Source organism: Haemaphysalis longicornis, unplaced genomic scaffold, assembly GCF_048455015.1.
Source record: "Haemaphysalis longicornis isolate Haplotype H1 unplaced genomic scaffold, Haemaphysalis longicornis Haplotype H1 scaffold_1, whole genome shotgun sequence".
Lineage (NCBI taxonomy): Eukaryota > Metazoa > Arthropoda > Arachnida > Ixodida > Ixodidae > Haemaphysalis > Haemaphysalis longicornis.
In genome coordinates, this window is record NW_027526203.1 from 434,296,650 (window position 1) to 434,316,873 (window position 20,224).

The 20,224-nt window shown below is 44.8% G+C and overlaps 3 protein-coding genes across 4 annotated transcripts in view; 1 reads left to right on the forward strand and 2 right to left on the reverse strand.

The window, feature by feature from the left end:
* Positions 1–1,429: 1,429 nt before the first annotated feature.
* Rsfs312 (ribosomal silencing factor RsfS-like protein, 312) lies at positions 1,430–8,005 on the reverse strand. The gene is made up of 3 exons (XM_077687399.1): positions 7,297–8,005; positions 6,884–7,062; positions 1,430–1,997 (listed from the first exon to the last, which is right to left on the reverse strand). Exons 1-3 carry the CDS (start codon positions 7,856–7,858, stop codon positions 1,716–1,718), a joined length of 1,023 nt encoding a protein of 340 aa, XP_077543525.1. The 5' UTR covers positions 7,859–8,005; the 3' UTR covers positions 1,430–1,715.
* Positions 8,006–8,251: 246 nt separating this feature from the next.
* LOC144155760 (transmembrane protein 41A-A-like) lies at positions 8,252–12,693 on the forward strand. The gene is made up of 5 exons (XM_077687398.1): positions 8,252–8,779; positions 8,844–9,000; positions 9,098–9,259; positions 11,105–11,243; positions 12,419–12,693. The coding sequence occupies exons 1-5, from the start codon at positions 8,679–8,681 to the stop codon at positions 12,583–12,585; spliced, it is 726 nt and encodes a 241-aa protein (XP_077543524.1). The 5' UTR covers positions 8,252–8,678; the 3' UTR covers positions 12,586–12,693.
* A 2,079-nt stretch (positions 12,694–14,772) lies between these two features.
* The window catches only part of Uba5 (Ubiquitin-like activating enzyme 5), a 32,556-nt gene continuing 27,104 nt past the window's right edge, over positions 14,773–20,224 (reverse strand). The window contains exons 11-12 of one of the 2 annotated variants that reach the window (XM_077687396.1): positions 19,035–19,150; positions 14,773–14,887 (exon numbers count right to left, since the gene is read on the reverse strand). In XM_077687396.1, the coding sequence (XP_077543522.1) occupies positions 14,813–14,887; positions 19,035–19,150 (191 nt within the window). In that variant the 3' untranslated portion in view covers positions 14,773–14,812. Of the gene's footprint in view, positions 14,888–16,720; positions 17,646–19,034; positions 19,151–20,224 lie in introns of those variants that run through there. The other variant, XM_077687397.1, reaches the window with a different exon arrangement.

A 20,224-nucleotide genomic window follows, 5' to 3' on the forward strand; every position in this document is an offset into this window, starting at 1 on the left:
GTCGTGTATGTTGCCAAACCGATTCTATAATGTGCAGTATAAAAATGCAAGAGCATTACGACATCACCAGTCTCATGTGCCAGAATTTCACTGTATGCGCTATAAGTACATTTTGTGATTTGTGCACAAGCATGCTTAATGTTAATTGCCAGGCACATGCGATTTTTCCACCCACTGTCACACGCCATAAGGCAGTTTCAAGAAGTGTTTCCATAGCACACACTGAACAGGTGACAGCTGACAACGTGGAACAGGTAGGCTGACCACATCAGCTGTAACCTAGCTCACAATTAACGCTAAACGCTGCATCTTTATGGTTCCACTACAAAACATGAAGTGGTCAAGGAGAAACATACAACTCCCACGCCCATGCAGGGTTACGTAGTTTCGCAGCCCTTCATATACATAATATAGTGCGTCTACAGCAAACCATTTTAACGTAGGCTGGAAAGGAAGACTCCGAGAACAAGCTTTAGACCGTAATCAATACATGCTGAATTGTGTTATATTATACGATGTTACAGCCCTTAGGAATTTATTTTGTGTTCTAAGCGAGTATGTAGAAATAGAAAAAAAATTAAAGCCGTCAGGCAGCCATAATAAACGTTTTCAACAACAACAACAACAACAACAGGCAGCTTCATGTTGCACGAAACGAGTGAACAGGAAACTAGGTGACAGATGTCAATCAAAACAGCACCCAACGTTTATGCGGGATTTTTATGACTAAGTAATTTTTGAGCCTTGGCACACACTACCTAGTTGTACCTAGCTACAATCGAAAAAAAAAAATCTCAAATTTGTCCATAAAGCCGCGCCGGCACTCGCCAATGTGCACGGGCATCAATGAAGGCCAGCCTTGGCGAATGATGTCACGCCATCCAACATGGTCATGCCCACGGCGCCGCGCTGTAAACGGTCTATAGTACAAAGCTTCACATCACTACTCAGGCATTCGCTGAATTATTAAGCTTGACACAAGGCTCGAAAAATTGCTCTGAAGACAATGCTAAAGGTGAAGCGTCCAAGCCTTCCCTACAGCCAGTCAAGCAAGAAAGGTGCCTCGGCTGTCGGGGGTTGAGGCAATAAAGCACAAACTACTCACTGAAATCTGTTTTGGGGTTTAATGCGCCGAAGCTACACCTGGGCCATGAGGCACACCACAGTGGAGGGCTCCAGATTAATTTTGACCACCCACAGATCTCAAACGTGCGCTGAAATCGCGACACACGAGCGTTTTAGTTCCTTGCCTCCATCAGAAAAACGGCCACTGTGGCGGGATCAAACCCCCGTCCTTGGGCTCAGCAGCATGCCTTAGCTACTGAGCCACCGTGGCGGGTGAACAACAACAACAACAAAAAACACCAGTGCGCCTTGTTCTGCACAACTGATGGGTGCATGGAAAATGACCAGGCTAACCACACTCACGTGAGGCAACAATAAAGTGGCACGCTTTTAATGTACACTCTGCCAAAGGTGGAGATGTGAAGCTCGACTTATCCTCAACATAAATAGCACTTTCCCCACTTGCACGATTTACCAAGCAGCCATCCTTGTTTGGGCCACTCGGCAGTGCTGCAACATTAAAAACCAGCTGCAATTTGCCACACTAGACATGCCACCGCTTCACAGGTGTCACCACACACACATAACAGCTTGCACATGAACAAGGTGAGAGCTACAGCACGACACCCATGAGCTCATCCCAGTGCAAATCAGGACTGCAGGGCACAGCGGCTGTTTGAGCCCCCGGGCTGCATCTCTTGCAGCAGCTGAATCTGCTGCTGCAAAACGTTGTACACGGGGTCATCCTTCGCGTGCGTCAGGTCATCATAATCACTGCCCACAGTCCACAGGGTCTCGACATCGTAATGCCTGCGCGTTTCGGGTAAAAAGACATGCAAGACCACGTTCCCCATGTCAAGAACTTTCCAGTCGGCAGTGTTCTCTCCCTCGATGAACAATGTCGGGTCCGTGCTGTCCTTCTTGCGCTTGTACTACACCGCAAAAAGAGAGAAAAAAAAAGGTTGCAGTGGTGAAGCAGAGAGAGAAGAACGGTCTACGAGACTTTAGAGAACAAAAACAAAAGTGCTCAGAATATTATTGAGAAGGAAAATGACCAGATGTACTGAGCAGCTTAATGTACAATTTTATTTGCTGTGCACTTTATAAAACAAATTTTTAGCTGGCTGTAAGACATTGTGCATCTCCTCGTACATGAAAATGACTTGGGGCATTTTGGCGTCCCCATTTATACTTGACAGGCAAGCTAGGAACGCAAGCTATGCTCTGTTGCACAAGCTGCGCAACAGCAGACCAAACCAATGTGGTATGTTATTTTGTACACCATGCTGTTAAGGACACAAAATATGACAAGCGCAACCATTTCTACTGGAGTTAAACACTCTACTAAACTAAATTTACAGCATATTGGTATCTCTTGTGGTTTCACAAAGTATCATGTAGTAGCATTAGCATATTGACAAGAACAATGAAAATTTGTAGCCCTAATGCTCAAAACTTCACTACACTGCATCTTCTTTTAAATGGAACAAGTCGCATTTGGAACTAATGCAGTTGTTGCAAGGCTTAGTTTAGTACTGATTGATGGATTGATTGATTGATTGTAGGGTTTAACGCGCCGACGCAATGCAGGCGATGAGGCGCGCCGTAATGGAGGGCTCCGGATTAATTTTGACCACCTGGGGATCTTTAACGTGCGCCGAAATCTCGTACACACGGGCATTTTTGCTTTTCGCCTCCATCAGAAAAGCGGCCGCCGCGGCCGGAAATTGAACCCGCGACTTTCGTGCTCAGCAGCGCAAAGCTTAGTACTGCAGTGCAATGTTTTGGAAATGTTCAGTATGAACTTAAAGGATCCCTTTTAAGTGTGTTTTAACATCAAATGTGAAACCTTCAGCAGACTTCGGTGGAAACCAACAGGCTAATCGCAACTGCCTCGTGCAACATATTAGACTTACTTGGTAGTGCATAGCACTGTGCGAGCAAAACACGTTTACTCTTACATGTGAAATCCAGCTACTGGAGCCATTCAATGCTCACCAATTGTTTGTGCAGTTTAGCGCATAAAGTTGCACCAAAAGATGACATTTGGACTTGTTTGTGCTCCCTGAACTTTACCACAATTACTAGACAAGAAAGACCAGACAGTACAAATACTAGGAAGTAGAAGTTTATGTCAACTATCCAGTACAGAGAACCAATAAGCATTGGTGAAAATTTAGCAACTTTGTGTCGATTATCTGGCTGCCAGAATATGGAACCAACATGCAGTGATAAACATCTTTTAATGTTTGCTGAAGAAACTTGTGTTATGCACATCACCTCTGATGCCCTTCACAATACTGAACAAAAGATGCATCACAGCTTAAATCTGTACTTTAAATTCTGTTCTCCCAATAAGGCAATTTTTTAAAATTTACTAGCCCAAATTAGAACGAAGAAGTGGGCTGGCCATGTAGTGAGCTGAAATGACAACCGGTGGATCACCACTGCCAGCAGGGTGGCTACCAAGAGACTGAACTAGAAGTAAGGGAAGACCGTTCATTTGGTAGAGGGATAAAATCAGAAAATTTGTGGCAAAGAATGGACTAGGACAATGCAAGACAGAAACGAATGGAGGAACATGGGAAAGGCCTTCGCACCTGCAGTGGACACAAACAGGATGATGATGATGATGACATTTTCAGCAGCAAAGTCCCTATAATACTACTTCTGCAGCTAATCACTATATTCTGGTTGGTCAAAAAGTTGAAGAATGAAAAGGGAGAGTCGGGTTACCCCTTCCTGCATTCTTATCCTATTCAGCGCCAGAGAGCTCAGGAGTTCTTGCATGTCACACCATGCACGACTGAGGCCGCAGCTAGTGAGCGTCAGCCAGCTTGACTACTGTGTAGCTTTATAGAAATTCCAAAGCTCTGATTTGACAGAAACCTCATCCTGTTCCCCATTAGGTCTGCAAAAGCGTCATTTCACCTTGGATCATATCCTATGTTGCAGTCTAACTGATTCGAACTCAACGGGGACAGACAATTTATATGAATCAAGCCAAGATGGCACCAACTGCCAGTTAAAATAATACAAGTGAGATTAGGCAAGCTCAAATGATTAAAATTTCAAATTACTTTTTTTTTTCCTGCACAAGCATGGACTACCAGAATAGCAGCTTTGATTTGCTGGCACGTGAGAAAATACAGCATACTATAGATGAGTAGTTGAATCTTAGCAATATTAGTTTTTTTTCCCCCAAATGATGGACACGTGGTGTTACAGCCTCGGAAAACTGTGCTATTGAGATCGTTCCTGCCTTTGCTTACATTTCATGTCCAGCAGATAAAGCAATGGAGTTACATGGTCATGCATGCACTTTAAGAGCAACCGACAATCCAGCCGGATGAGAAAACAAGTTGCATACCTTGATGCAACAACTACTGAGTGGAGCCTCAGTTTGGTTTCACCATATTGAGGGGGACTCACCTGATTGAATTCCTATCAGGCTTGCTAATTCGAGACCCACAGGCTTTTTTAAAAACATCGTGTACCGATACGAAAAGTTTTACAAACTCACGGAAATGCCCCTAACAGCCTAGTTTGCTTCCTTTAAAAATGTATCACTTCTTTGTGGAGATGAAAAATAAAAAATACACGCATTTTCGTTTATCCGGCTTTAATTAGAAGGCGCTAGATGTCAAGCAAGCAAAGCAAGAGTTTAATTTTTTATTTCAGTACAGAAGTGACATACCTCTAAAATAATTTGCACAGCTTTTTGTATCCCAGGCAAAAAAAAAAGCAATTGGAGGCCCAACTGGACCTGCCGAATGCACAGTTGGGCCAAATGGAACCATCTGCATTTTCAAATGGTTCCATTTGAACCAATTGTGTTTTCGGCAGGTCCAAATGGTCGTCCAGTTGTTTTTTTTTTTTTTCTTTTTCGCCTGGGATTGGCGCACGATGGTTTTTAAGTCGGTTGGCCATGAAGTAGGAAGTCCCATAGGAATGTTAACAGGCGAGTCCCTCTTGAGGTGACCTTATCAAGGCCAATCAGTTATTCCTTATGTCACCCTTTTGCAAAGCTATGCAAAAGGGTGGTCCTGGGCTGAGACACCAATACTCATTCCTCCGTGGGTTGCATACGCAGGCAACTTTTCCCTGAAGTTCTAACATATCGCGTGAACGAAGCCCACATCAAACTTATCTAGACTGTACGAGTGCACATGCAACACTTGCTGATCACGCACAAAGTCCGTGGTGGGTGTTTTAGTGCACCTCCAAGTCCAAAAGGTTTCTCCACCAGCCCCCCTCGCCTCGGCTCCAAAGAGAGAGAGAGCAGCAGTTCAAGGCACTGAACTGCTCACCACTCTTCTCTACAAAGCTAGAGGGTTTCGCTGAAACCCTCCAGCGCTGTCAGTGCTACGATGTGTGGTAGCCCTTCTGGACAGCAAAACCACGTACTGAAACGTGCTATCAGTGACAAAGAACGGATGCTGCATGAACCGTCCCGTGCAATATAACTAAAAAAAATAACAAAAACTGAAGTTTTTGACCCTACTCAAGCACTGAGAAGCAGAACAATGCACCCGCTCCTATTTAAGCGCTTGTGTTGAGCACTGCTGATCTGCTGATAAGCACACTGGCGAAAGTGCTTGTTTTTCCCCAGTTCACACGTCCCCGTGGGTTGACTGCATGCACAAATACGGTAAGAGCGGCGGGGTGTGACTGCGGCTGGTTGCTGAAGCTTTGGCTACACAGCACGGTTTCAGTGTGCCACAGTGCAGGTTGCACATCTGTGAGCACGCACTGCCCAAAATGCAGAGGCAGGATTTGCCCTACAGCACCCAACAAGTGGCAGCCTTTGCGCCTTTTTTTTATTCTTCTTCCAGCCCTATGCCCTTCGACACGAACAATTTTGTGGGCATGTTTCATGAGCTGAATGAATGTAACCACAACACTGAACACCAGATTACCTTCCCACAGGTTCAGGCTTTTTTGACCAGTTCTTTACGCATCTCCATGACAAAAAATGGCCATAAAATAATTTTGCAAATTCGGTGCAAGAAGTCGTCGTCCTTTTGTGCAGACATTCCAAAATGAACTTGTATCAACTGGCTATCTTTATGAAGTGGTGCTGCAAGCGCTTTTTTATAACAGCGTTTTATGCATTACGTTATCATCACTCAGAAATACTGCCAGTAAAGTAAGAGTGAAAAACCAAGATGAACCTTAATTGTTAGCATGTAGTTTACACATTGATTGCTCTGTTTTTGGCACCTCACCAATGGTGTTACAGCTAATGTTGCATAGTGGGAGATTTCAAGGCTCATTAATATTAATGATCTCTTTTTGGTGAAAACATACTTTAGGATCAGGTTGAGTGAGTTATCAAAGGCTAAATTGCCTTCACGGCTCCTTTAATAATATAAACGACGGGGGAGGTCTGGTGCAGGTTTTCCTAGGTTCGACAGAACAAATGCAGTGAGCACTGACCGACACTTGCGGGGGCAATTGTGTCCCAATTGAAAGATCACATTAGTCGTCCACCTGACTACCATCTGTCTTACAGCCTTGCACCCGAAAGTGTTTCACACGGCAACTATTGCAAGCTAAATGTGTAATGGCTTCCCACTTCAAGTCGGCAAAAAGTAGAGCCTGCTTGTGTGTTATGTCTTAAGAGGCCACCAGCACATGTCACCAGCGCCACTCAGAGAACACTGCTGGCGAGTTCTCAAATGTTAAAGTACGATCAGTTTTACTTAATTGAACAGCGTTACAGCCCAAATGTTTGCTATGAGTGCACCATGTACACACTGGGAACTGTATTATGTTTGCTATGAGAGAATATAGTCTCAGAATGGCCGGAACGTACCAGTCTTTGCAGAAACTCCGTTACTCCCCGGGCTTGACGTGGAGAGACGGCTGTGGCCAGAACCAAGTAATCGGCGTAGGCCATTTCCTCTGGAACACTGATGACAGCAATGTCAGTCAGCTTTTCCTCTCGTAGAATCTCGACCAGTTCTTCTACTTCGAAGACACCGGTTTCTCCACCTAGAAAGAAAAAAAAAAAGCTCAACTTTTACATTTACAAGTGGGGTAACTTTTACATGCGCCGCACACAAATTATAAACTACAAGTTAATTCTAAATCGCTCTAATTTCTGTCGAGCACATTGCATTAAAGATTATGATTCGTGTTTGAGTAAGAACCCACAACACACAAAAAGGCACATTAGAAAGCAACCACTAAAATATGAAAAACGGAAGGAGAAGGCAGGGCTCTCACGCTTCAAGTTGAGGCCTTCAAATGGGTCGACTTTGATGCTCTGAGGAATGTAATCCACGTCTGGAATGGCGCTGAAAAGCTCGCTCTGCTCTTCAGCGGAGTCCAGGATTATAGAAGAGTCTTCCTCAGCAAAGAGCTTCTTGGCGCTAGCTCGAGCAGAGCGAAGCAGGCTGGTGATCCGAGGACCGTCTGCCGACTTTTCCGAGACATCTCCTTTAGGCCCGGCGGCGGGCGCTGGCGGACCACCACTACCACCTTCTGCCGGGCTAGGTTTCGTCGGCACGCACTCGAAGTCGCGCCAAATGTCGTTCAAGATTGACCGCGTTTCGTCATCGGGCTCTATCAAAGGCTTTTTAGAGGTGTGGCTTTCCAATTTTGAGTCTACAGCGTCGTCTTTCCGCAGAGACGAATAACGAGCAGAAAAGTTGCGTCGGAAAGCGGCCTGGCTGGTCAGCTTGTGACATAACTGGTCCCGATGAATGTCAGCAGCACGGTAGCCTACTTGTCTCAATCCGGCTCCTCCAAGTCTGAACAAGGCGGTCAGAATCACCTGCGACCCCATCGTGGTGCGGAAACCCTTCAGGCTCTCGACACGACGACGCGCGGAGCTTTTGGCAAGCCACCTAGCTGCGTAGACAAATTTCCCTTGCGCGATGATTGCAACTGCCGTAGCCAGCGAGCCAGCTACCGACGAAACCGGAAAAACCTCACATAACGGAAGTGATAGCGGATTTTCGTCAAGGTTATCAGACCGTGGTTATCAGTAAACAAACTTTACATCGCCAGAGTTACGTAACGCTTACGACATAATACGCAACCTCAAAAATTTGTCAGTAAGATCAAAATAAAATTTGTCTAAATTTTTGTTGCTCTAAAAATAAAAATTTAGTAAACTGAAAAATTTTAAATCTATGATTTTACGCGGCGTTTGTGCGGCTTGGAATAAACGGTAACCGAACCCACGGCGCCGCGCGCGTCTCCGCCCACTAAAACTTGCTGCGGCTGTTCAAGGCTCTCTGTGTACACAAGGTCGCGCAAACTTCGCCACTTGACATTTAACCGCCTGTTGCTACCCTTACAACAGACACCCACCTTCACTGAATGGTTCTTGAGTAGTTGCATTACTTTGGGAAATTACATTACAGGCTCGGTTAGACCGTAGGCATGTGTCCAGGGGGAACATCTGTGTCAGTCCGAGTCTGCTGCCGACGACGTGTACTAGCTTGAGAGCATCAAGTACCTGCGCGCACTTCCGTGGTTCTTCGGTACACATTGTTAAGGCGCCACACTGTGGGCCAAGGGCAGGTGCTGTGCGACTGTCTTATGCAGCCAAATTGCTGCGCCGTGAAGTTCCCGTTGTGGGTATTATGAAGGACGCATAAATGACGCCGATTCTGCTGCTCCCAGCTTGCGTGGTTGTTGCTACAGGGTGGCTATACCTGCTCACCATTCTTCTCCCAAGCGTCGGGCATGAAAATGATGTGTAAGTGCGGAGATGTTTGGTTAAGCCAAACTTGTATATTTGGGATGTGTGCGTTGTGTTTCAGGAGCCGCCTGAAGTTTCCTAGTAGCCATCAGGAATTGAAGGAGTTAGCGGCGCTCTTGGGCTCCTACAACGAGCAGCATGCGCTGTACGTGCTGGTGCTGTTCTCGTCGGCGTATCTGTACAAGCAGACATTTGCCATTCCAGGATCCGTGTTCCTGGTGAATAAACTTTTCCCCCCATAGATACGTCGGCTGAAGTAAAGCGTGCTTTCTTTTTTTTTTTCTTGCGCACCATTTATTTCCCTCAATTTTTCAGAATGTTCTGGCTGGTGCGCTGTTCGGCATCTGGAAAAGCTTCCTATTGACTTGCCTGCTCTCCGGAATGGGCGCGTCACAGTGCTATTTACTTTCCAAGTATGCTGGACAGAAGTACGTTGTGCGTTATTTCCCCGACAAAGTGAAGCTCTTGCAAGAGAAGGTGAGCTACCATTCTCATGTCGGCTTTTTTTTTTTAACTGAATTTATGTGCTTCAGATACTCTTCAGCATAGTGTAGCCGGCGTTGCAAGGTTAATATTGTTTCTCGATTAATCATTCTTTAAAAGGAATTTGAGAATTAACGTAATGCGCCGACAGGTGTAACAAGCACGCACCCTCCTCATCAATATGGTCTGTGCATTATAGTGGGTGATGCAGTGTCGCTCTTGAAGAGAAAAATCGCAATTCAGCACCCCTCTGCCGTTGCTAAAAGGAGCAATGGTATGTTAGTGTACGCTTCTAACTAAGCATTCATAAGAAGACGCTTGTACCCCTCTTTCCTTCCCCACATTTTCGAAGAGCAGCATTGGCCGCCACTGCCTGTTGCGATAGTGATCTTTACCCTGTTGCCATTCTGCACCTCCCTGTTGGTGAGGAGTGTGGCATCACGATGGCTGTGATGATGCTTCATGAGGTGCAACTAATCACATTTTTAGAGATACTGCAGGAGCATTGACCAGCGGGCGGGCCAGCACCTTATCACTGTGGGCAGCCACAAAATGAGCGAACATAGTCAAGTACACAGAAATCACGTCAGAGCAAGCGTCATCTGCACCCACAAGCACAACACATACCCTCCCACTGTTTTTGAGCCAGCTCTGTTCATTGCCTAATGGTGACAGCAATTTCACGTGCACCTTGTACAAGCTTATCTTCACTTTTTTTATTATGGCAGAAAAAAGCAAGAGAAAACTTGTTTGTTCATGTGTGCAAGCACGCACGTGTGTGTCTGTACGACAAAATTTGCACACATTGTTGCTGTCACCATCTGGCAATGAACGGAGCCTGCTAGTATACAGGGAAAGGGGTTCTGTCATGCTTGGGTGAACAGCCAAGCAGGCAACGCTCTCACTGGCGGGATTTTGTGCAAGCGCCTACTCGCACCTCTCGCCTCTTTCCACCATGATAAGGCACTGACTCGCCCGTCAGTTGATGCTCCTGCATTATTATAAAAATGAGTGGCTGATGGTACATTATGTGCATTTTTCGTTGTATATCGTATCTAAGCATGAAATCCTCTCCACGAGCACAGTGGCACAGGCAAGATTAAATAAAATTGTGGAGCAGTGCAACTCCTCAGCAGTATTGTATGTTTTTGGCCTTGGCTGTTATGCCTTGTTAGCCAGAGGGCACTTTATTGAGCAGGATGTAGATTCGGTGGAGGGGCAAAGTGTGCACGTATGAACAAGTTTTGCTGTAGCAAGGCATACATTACATATTGTGTTAAAAATGCCTTGGTATTGAATATTATGACACTCCTCTCTCCCTTGCACCATGTGGTTTCCCTTGTGGCTATACGTAAATGTTGTAAAAAAGTTGTTTAGAGAGATTGCTTTTACGTGATTGTGCATAGCCAAGAAACCAAAAGTGTTTTGACGGATATAAATGTGATGAGCCAGCAAGGGCCACCTCCTACCTTCGTAACTTAGGAGGGTCAGGGTACCCACTGTGGTGGCTCACTGGCCAAGTCGTTGAGCTTATGGGGGGCAAAAAATTAAAACGCTTGTGTGTCGAAACTTTGGCAAACGTTAAAGATCCCCAGGTGGCCAAAATCGATTCGGAGCCCTCCAACACGGCACACCTTATATCATAGGTGTACCTTTAGAACATAAAGCCCTCAGAATTCTTGAGAGCATCAGGGTACTGGCCTGTTGGGAATTAAGTGCACTGTGCATGAGAATAAGGAAAAGACTTGAGAAAGACTCTGTATGAAAAGCTCTTGTCTAACCATTAACTGTGCTGCACAAACTGAATGGCAACTTGTCTTTTCATGTATTCCCACCCAGGTCAAAGAGAACAGTGATCGCCTCCTATACTGGCTGCTTTTCTTGCGCTTATTTCCCATGACTCCAAACTGGTTTCTCAACGTCGCCTCACCGGTTGTAGGAGTTCCATTGCACCTGTTCTTCATATCAGTTGTCATTGGTAAGCACGGATTTTTGTCAGTTCCACAGCACCATCGTACTGGGCAAAGGGAGTTGAGTTTGCCTCCCCCATTTTTTTATAACATTTTCTGTGTGCTGCTTGGCTCAACAGAATGCTTGAGCCATTACTGGGCTACATTGTAAAATGTGCATGTGCATAGTATGCATATCTTCATCTTACCAAGGGAAATAATTGAGGCCTACCTTATCACAAAAAAGAAAAAGAAAGAAAGAAAAAGACCCTGTGCATCAGCCACCCTTCGATTTCTGTGCAAGAAATAAGTGGCCTGCATCGACGACGTTGGTAGGCTACGATTGTTTTGTGCGCCACAAACAGCGCTCGCTTTTCCTTTCCTTTTTTCATTTGTTACAATGCATGGCATTGTAGGAGTGCTTACATAAGTGTACGAATCCAACAAATTTTAGTCAAGCAATGTGCTTGTGGTTCGATTTCTTTGTGTATTCGTTGTGTTCCGGCTTTTCTGCACTGCAGCAAATTAGCGTTTGGCTTGACCATAGCAAGGCCTCAGTGTGTTCAGACAGCAGTGCTAATCGCGTTTAAAATTAAACACAAACTGAAACTACCTAGCATACCGAAGTGCCTACTCGTTTGCAGTGACAAGAGTGGTGCCATTCTACCATATGAAATTTGGTAACTCCCGTCTGCTTCGTACAATGTTGTACGTCAAATGGTGTAGTCTTGTGTGTTTCAAAATCCACAAAAACACATTTGGGGTGGAGTTACCCATAAATGCTGCTCGCATTGAAGGCTCATTCCAGAAGAAAGGGCTCTACAGTCACCAGAAACCACCACAACTGATATGTTACGCACACTCATTGTGTGTTATATCTGGTCCAGTGAAATACTTTCAGCCCGAGAGGCACATGGCAGCTGGCTCAAAATGAATGTGCAAGCTTCAGCTTATGATGGCAGAGGGCACTATTAGAGCACTCTAGACCATCGGTATGGGTGTGCACTGTCATTGCTGGTCATATTCTGATGACAGCAGTTATAATAATTTAATTTTCTAGACTTGTGCCATTGCTGTGCCATGTGGTACAAGTTTGGAAAGAAATTACTATCCGGCTGATTGAAAGCTGGCTTCAGCCATAACGTACTACACCGCTTCTGCTATTTTTAATGATGCATGTCTTGCCTATTCTCGTCCATTGCAGGCTTGATGCCCTACAACTTCATCTGTGTGCAAACGGGATGCATACTGTCCGAGCTGAAGTCTATGAACGATGTGCTCACGTGGACTACAATGGCCAAGATGGCAGGCATCGCGGGTGTAGCGCTCCTGCCAAGCCTTGTGATGAAGAGAGGCAGTAAGGCCCAGTGAAATGGGTGTTGGGGGCACGTGACAGGACACTTGAACACATGCTGCATTTTCATAGCTGCAAATAACAGGACTTGTGCAAATATCTCAAATACATACCACTTCTGGAAACCTGTACGGCTGATGTTTCTTTCAACACCATTGTGCAGGCTATGCATTCGAGCTCCCCACTGCTCAATGTACAGAACAGGTGGAGTTCCCAGTGAGTGCTTTTACCAAAATGAAAATCACAATGCAGATTCTTAGCATGCGAGATTCAGGATTTGTGGTAGCAATAAAGTGCAGAAAAAAAAAGGGAGGGTGGTAAAACTGATTAAGAGACTCAGTAACTTTACTAGCTTATTTTTTGGGCTACTATGAACAAGTAAGGCTGGTCCCTAAATTTCAGGCATGGCATGGGCTAAGTGGAATGGCTGGTAGTTTGTCTTCTTCAGTTTTCCAAAGAAACCAACTCGTCTAATTTACTGTGAACAGCAGTGCATGCTCTCGCTCAATTGTTTGGCATTTCTGGCATGGTGTGTGTGATTCAGTTGTAACAATAGTCATGAGAACTCAAGACTTGTCGAAAAATTTGTTGTGTGGAGCTGGGTTCAGAAAGAGTGCAAATGAGTGGCATGACTTCGATGTGTGCCGACATTGCTGAACTGTGCCGAGCTTCCTCTAGAAAGACAATTGGTACACAAAATCAGTGACAAAAGAATTTTTTGGATGTTGAGTGTGCGTGACATATATGAGGCGTTTTTTTTATTTTGAAATGAGCCAGATTCAGAAACCGAAACTAAGATAAAACTCCAGTGACAAGAAAAAAACTGCATCTATCCCCTAAAAAAGGGGTGGCAAGAAAATGGCTGAGATAACTCCGTGCGTGCAGATGACTGCAAACGTGTGTGCAGACCATAGTTTGCAACAAAAATGAGCCAGATCCTGTTGCTTCACGGATCAAATGAGCCAAATCCATTTGCCCAATGGGAGTTTGCTTTTTGGTTTGAGTGCACGTTCAGACTGCTTCGTGGGTGTTTTCAGAAGTTCTTTTTCTTTTCGGAGCTGGTTTATCATGAATTCGGACGACAATTAGGAGATCAGCAAAAGACTTGTCCCTATATGTCAATAACGAAGAGAAAGGAAGAAGTGAACGAAATGAAACAGATGTGAAACAATCATTTCATCTCGTCTCTCCCGTACTTACGGAGTACCTCTGGTTATATTTATTTTTTACTCCCATATTTACCATTTTAGTACTTAACTAATAAATATCTTAATATTATTATTGAATATTATTAAATAACTAATAAACTAAAAAATACTTTAGTATTAAAAATACTAAATACCACTTACAAGCCCTGGCAAATCCCCCCCCCTTTGAGAGTACAAACCACTTCATTAAGGTGAAGAATATGTGAGCAGCCTTCTTGTGAAGCGTTTTCGAAATTCATGGCAAGCCAATGAAGAGCTTGCTTGCTTCACGAGTGCATTCAGGCGTGCCAAAGAAAATTACCTTAGAGGAGATTCGAAAAGAGCTGCTAATAGTGGCAGGAGGATCGCCTGCTCTCCATGTATACTTCTACTCTTCTTGAAGCCATGTTGCATATGTTTAATGCCTTTCTTTGCTAAAACTCAATCACACCATGCTTGAAAGTCAATTTAAATGTAGTTTTTATAAGATTGCCGCATCAACTTGAGTGTTTCAATTCGAGTCAAATCCTAACTTACCACCCCAATATTGCTGAAATTCATTGCATAATTTTTAATTACTTGTAGCCATAAACTTCCCCTAGCTGGCATGTAAATCATATAATAGTTTTGACAGCTTTGCATTTAGGTCGGGTACCAAACTTCCGCTTGTTTCTCGAATTCGCGTTGGGGGGGATCTGGCTCATTTTGGGGAAAGAAGGAAAAAAAAAAAAAAAAGCCTCATATGTACACACTGCATGGGCAATCAACCACGAACTACGGGGATGGCATCAAAGCGCACAGCAACCAGTGCGATGGACACCTGGTGCGCTAATTGTGAAATTATTGCAACAGTGGCAACCACACAATTCAGACACAGATAAGGGTTTCAAGAGTTGACTTCAGTGGTTCCGTTAAAAGTTCTTACAGGGTGCTTAGTTGATCTTATGCCAACACACTTGTTGAATGGGCTGCAACAGGGCCCGTTTGTGCTAGCTTCCAAACTGAGGGATCACCGCAAGAAAAGCACGGACTTTATTTCTCGACAATGCATCATCCCTTAGAGCGATTTCATTTGTGCCATAAGTTCTTCCAGCGTCTGCTCGCTTTCAGCTGCAGCTTCTGTCTCTTCATCCTGACCAGGAGAAAAAAAAAGCTATCAGCAAATGCATCGACTCAAACAACTTTAGCACCAGAAAGATGAGGGGTGCATGAATAATTAATAGAATACTGAGCTTGCACGGTAACATGTCACTTGAATGAACGTGCAGAGCTTTTGAAATCTTCCATGACACTTAAACTCAATGGAATAGGCATGCTATAAGTATAAATATTTTAGCACACAGTGGCATATCCTCACAATTAGCTTATCAGAAGAAGTTATCGTATATAATCATGGTTATTTTTACAAGTTTGAGCAATTTTTTTAACTGATGCAGAAGGCTTTTAACCCAAAACCATGGTGTGTCACTGTGCATGGGACATGCCAGGTTTAACCTAGGTCTTCGGCCCAACAATGAAGACACTACAATGGAGTTCACACAATATTTCTTCCCCATTTTTTTCTTGATAGCCTGATTTGGCTTGTTCACATTTAAATGGTGGCCACAGAGTTCCAAGTTGAGCCAATAACTTATTTGTAATGTATGAAAAAACTGTCACATATCAGATTATTAAGTTACCGTAACACAAGTCTGTAATATGTTCCCATATAATAATGTACATAGAGTATAAAGCCATAAATTTTGGCCACCTTGAATTGGGAGTACTGACACCAAATTTGAGCCTTTTGGTTTTTATGCCAATTTGCCTACTAATTATGAAAATTGAGCCAGAAGCCAGCACAGAAATAATTGAAACAAGTTCGTTTCAACCAGTTTTTGTCACTGGTAGCACAGATGGCTGTTCTTGGCCATGCCAGAAAATATTACACCACACTGTTGTGGCTGCCAAACTGCAGGTGGCGACACCAATCAAAAACCCATGACATCACGCATGTTTTCTCGCATCCTCTGCCGTGATTGCCCATAGTGAGCACTGGCCCACCCATGCCTGCGGTGGCAACCAGACCACTGGAAATTCAAAAATTAATTTGAAAATTCGTGTAATTAGACATTATTTACTGTGTTAAATTTTCAGTTAGGAGACATTTCAATTCATTTCTGTTTACAATCTTTGCTTTTTGTTGGTTTTCAAAGCCTAGCCTTAATTTTCTGCCGCTTTGCCAAAGTTCGTGATGCCACTGACAGACGCCACCAGCCTGTATCACAGTGAATATTTGGTGACCGATTTCAACAGAGGTGCAGATGAAAACTTGTATTGCCATTCTAGGCTATATTATAATTTCCTTTCCTACATAAAGAATGCTGTTTTAGGGTCCAGCCCTCTGGCAGCCGTTACCTGGGTTACGCGGACGTCCGCGTAATGCAGCAACGACAGCAGAAAGAAAACGGAGAGGAGCGTCTGGCGAAGGGTGAGGATGCGGGCGGCACGCACGGCTATGGCGTCATCTCTCTCACTGCCTCCCCTTCCCTCTTGTTTTATGCGCCCTCCCCCTCCCTAGACGCTGTTCCATTTGCCGCTAATCCAAACCACGTGAAATTTGTGCGGGAGGTTCAAACACGATTTGCAACAACACGCTGGCTGGCAGTGGCGAAGTGCTGCAAGATAACAGCAGAGTAGCGTGTGCCGCCGTGCGTTTGCTGATCACGCGATCACTTCAGGAGTGGGGCAGCTAGAACAGCTTTTGGAGTACTTTTTGGAGCACAAAAACCCACTTTTGGAGAACCTCGCACAGGAAAAAAATAATGCCTTTGGAGCAGCAGAGTACCATAAAAAAATTTAATTTGCCCTCTAAAGGGCAAATCATGTCTTGAGTGAAGGCACAAGTGACACTTTCAGTTACTCATTTTTTAGGTCAAAAGCTGTAAATATGAACATTGAGGCCGGGTAAATAAACAATTTGAACTGCATGCTCAAACAGATTTTATTCTGTCATTACATCAATGCTGCAACTTCTTATTTGCTTTCTTGCCAAACTCTGCACAAGCTCTTGAAGAGCCTGCTTTAGAGCTGTGTTGCCTTTTTGAAGAAGCACTTGGCCACTTTGTACCTGGTTGAGGTCGCTCTGCTTAATTACTGAACTAATGAGCCCCTCAGCACTTGTGAGCAAGGCTCTGCTTGATGTTACTTGGTCTCCCAAGACCTTCCCGCCTGTCAGCCGGAGTTCTTCTGTGCCGACATCTGCCATTTTCTATTTGCTGGTAGTCGTTTCAGAGCTGAGCCTTTCAGCATACTTTGCCCAGGACTGTTTGACAGTCCTGACAACATCCACAGTCAGCAGAACTTTGGTGGCATCTTTTATAGTGCTACAGGTGACTTTTTATCTGGCGCATTCCATTGATGCTGGTCACATTGAGGGAGCTGCGCCCTTCTAAAAGGTGCCTGTTTTTGCTAAAGCCTCTCCCTACGTCTGTGTTTCCCCGAGGGAGAGAAAGGACGGTCTTGACCACCATTGCCAGCACAGGACAAGGCGGTTTTCTAGGGGGGGTGGTTATGCTGAGTCCATGCTGTGCGGGCACGAGACTTGCGAGGGAGCGTTCGGGCCCACATGACCTGTGCCAATTAATGTTTCCTAAGATGGCATATGCTTTCTTTCGCCAACGCCGCCTCAACAAAAACAGTGCTTGTTTTTTTTTGCCGGAATAAACTGCCTTTTTAAGTGTTCCCCTGCATCAGCTCATCACTGACTGCAAGGACACAACACATTCTTGCCCTTCTGCCCTTCCTCTAACCGCATTTCCGGGAAATTGGGGCGCCTGCTAAGCTGCAAACCAGCAATGCTGTTTTCACTGCCGGTGGCGCAGCATGTCTTCATTCGTTATCTTGAAAACCTAAAAAAAAAAAAAGCAGTGTCTGCACTTAGATGGATAAGTACCCAAAAGCATGCTGAAAATTCAGCTAGCCGCGCGGTTCCTATGCCGTGGCGGCGGATGATTTCACGCAAGCTGTGCCAGTTGCATCCCGCCTTCTGCCCCTGATGCCTACCCCCACACCCCTGCCTAGACATGTGCGTGCCTCAGGCGAAATGAGACAAATAACCCCGCAACGCTGCATCACGCACAGAGCTTTGCACTGCTGTCAGGATGGACGGAGAAAGAGAAGCGAACGAGGATCACAACAGCGACTGGAACCCAGAACTCGATCGAGAGAAGCCTTAGCCGAAAATCGCCAGAAATTCAGCATGTTGCCACTCATGATTTTAGGCCGCCATGGGCCTCTCAAATTCACCAATTTGGCAAAAAGTAGCCACCAGGGGGCAACCGTGGTGGGTAATTCCACTTGGAATGGGTGGGAGCGACATTGTACGACCGCTGCGCCCCCTTACATGCTGAACCACAGGTTGCTTACAAAGCTGTAACTTCCCGCTAGAACTAGCATAGGCTCAAAAAAAGGTCTGAATTTTGTGCTTTGGCGCAGCACAGACGCAGTTTGGATCAAATTTGTGGTTTTGGCACATCTTGTAGCAACAAGCTGCAAATGTTACATTTACAAAATGCTACATTTATAGAATGCTGCATTTGCTACAGCAAATGTAGCATTGTGGCACAATTGGTGCAGCTGTACCCCCTGTCACTTCCTGAGACGCAGCAGCATATATGCACCATGACCGAGAAGACTGCAGCTTACGCTGCACACATATTTCGCATTAGGGAGTATAGTAATCGTCAGTGCATTTTTTTGTCACGAGTGCCATTTTGGTGAGTGGATACTCCTGTAGCTTTGGCTACATGCAGCCACTTGCCGGGCCATGCCCGTGAAGTGACGTTACAAGTTCCCGCCCAACGTCATAGACACTCGTCCATGTCACTTTTTCTTTACCATGGGGGTGACGGCACGATGATGTCCATTTGCTGCGCACCACTCCCCAAGCTGCTCCATCGGAGCAATAAATTAAATCGAAATAAAGCACCTTCCACACTTTGCGTGTCGTTTATACTTCAGCAAGAGTATTCTGTGGGACAAAACAAGTGAACTATTAATAATAGTAACCTTAACAATTGGTGTCAGTACCCCTTTAGACTTAGCACGAATTTTCAGAAACCATCTATTGGGTTCCGTAATTTTTTCCAAACATAACCAATCTCATTCATTCCAGAAACGTTAGCCTTTGCGCGAGGCGAATGATAAGCGAGGCATCATCGTCCACAGCAAAAGCGGAGTAGGTAGCCACCTAAGTTCCCCTGGAAATTGGCCGCTTTTACAGCACTGAAACTGCATACCTGCTGTGGTTTGGGGACAGTGTAGGCCAACTTGACTCCTGGTACAAGGCCAGGCACTGTGCACTCAGCATCATCTTTGCCTGCCTCTTCTGGTGTTTCGGACACTAGGCAAATGCCTGCAAAAGCACAAATAAGAGTCTGTTTCAGTCACGACAGCCTGGCTGCCTTATGTATACAGACACTGATTTTTTTTTTTTTTAGTAGGCTTCTAAGTTTAGCCTGCAATGGCCAGCTGGCTACAACCCTGCTATCTTTTGCACAAAGAATTGTACTCTGGGTTAGATTTCTCCCAATGAAAACTGCTTTTGTTAGACTTGTTTTTGTTGCATTCTTCCTAGCATTATAAGTGCAGCTGCTACCATGTGAAAGTATGTCAGTCCACATTGCACTCTACATGTGACAGAATAGTGTATCTTGGTTTATAAAACCCTACAAAGTCATGTACAAAGGCTGTCCCCTCTTTTCCAGCGAGGTTGGAACAGCAACATTTTGACATGGTGTCAGAAGACTCTACCACATTTGGGATAATGTAGAACTTCAAATTTTGGACACAGCTCGCATCAGGCTCCATGCTTAACCAAATGTGGTTGCTTCAATGTAGTTACCCAAGTTCAGAAATTACTTGTCACATGCTCATTGTGATGATATATACAGAAATTTTACTACAGTGAAAATTCCCTTAGGGGATGATGCAAAATCCACCGTTTCTAACATGTTAGACTCTCTTCAGAAAACCAGGCAAAACTTTTGAAATTGCACTTTGCTGAGAGGTGGGCAACAAAGCTATCGACAGACTAACATACAGTCAAATCTCGGTACAACGAACACCACATTAACGAACTTTTCAGATTAACGAGCATTTAATAAATCCCACACCGACTGCTTATAGCTTTAATGTAAAATTGTTTTACTACTACGTACTTCAGAATAGCGAACTTTTCAAAATAAGGATCGTTTTGTTTAGTTTTGTGCAATGCCTCGGTACTACGAACTCACATTTTCAAGCCCATAGATTCTTAGATTTCCGTTAAACAATCACGGCAACCGGAGCAGACAACACGCAAAGCGCAGCGCAGAAGAAGACGTCTTGCAACTCGCTCCGCGGAATGCGCGAGCCGATGTGAGAGAGAAAAAAAAAAAAATGAACCATGGGTGGCCTCCTCCGTCCAGAAAGCCGCGGCCGCACTATT

Coding starts and splice junctions, on each gene's coding strand:
- Rsfs312 (XM_077687399.1), bottom strand. CDS start 7,858: ATGGGGTCGCAGGTGATTCTGACCGCCTTGTTCAGACTTGGAGGAGCC. Junction 7,063..7,296: donor TGAAGGCCTCAACTTGAAGC/GTGAGAGCCCTG, acceptor TTTTCTTTCTAG/GTGGAGAAACCGGTGTCTTC. Junction 1,998..6,883: donor CGGAGTTTCTGCAAAGACTG/GTACGTTCCGGC, acceptor TTTGCGGTGTAG/TACAAGCGCAAGAAGGACAG.
- LOC144155760 (XM_077687398.1), top strand. CDS start 8,679: ATGACGCCGATTCTGCTGCTCCCAGCTTGCGTGGTTGTTGCTACAGGG. Junction 9,001..9,097: donor TTCCAGGATCCGTGTTCCTG/GTGAATAAACTT, acceptor TCAATTTTTCAG/AATGTTCTGGCTGGTGCGCT. Junction 11,244..12,418: donor CTTCATATCAGTTGTCATTG/GTAAGCACGGAT, acceptor CGTCCATTGCAG/GCTTGATGCCCTACAACTTC.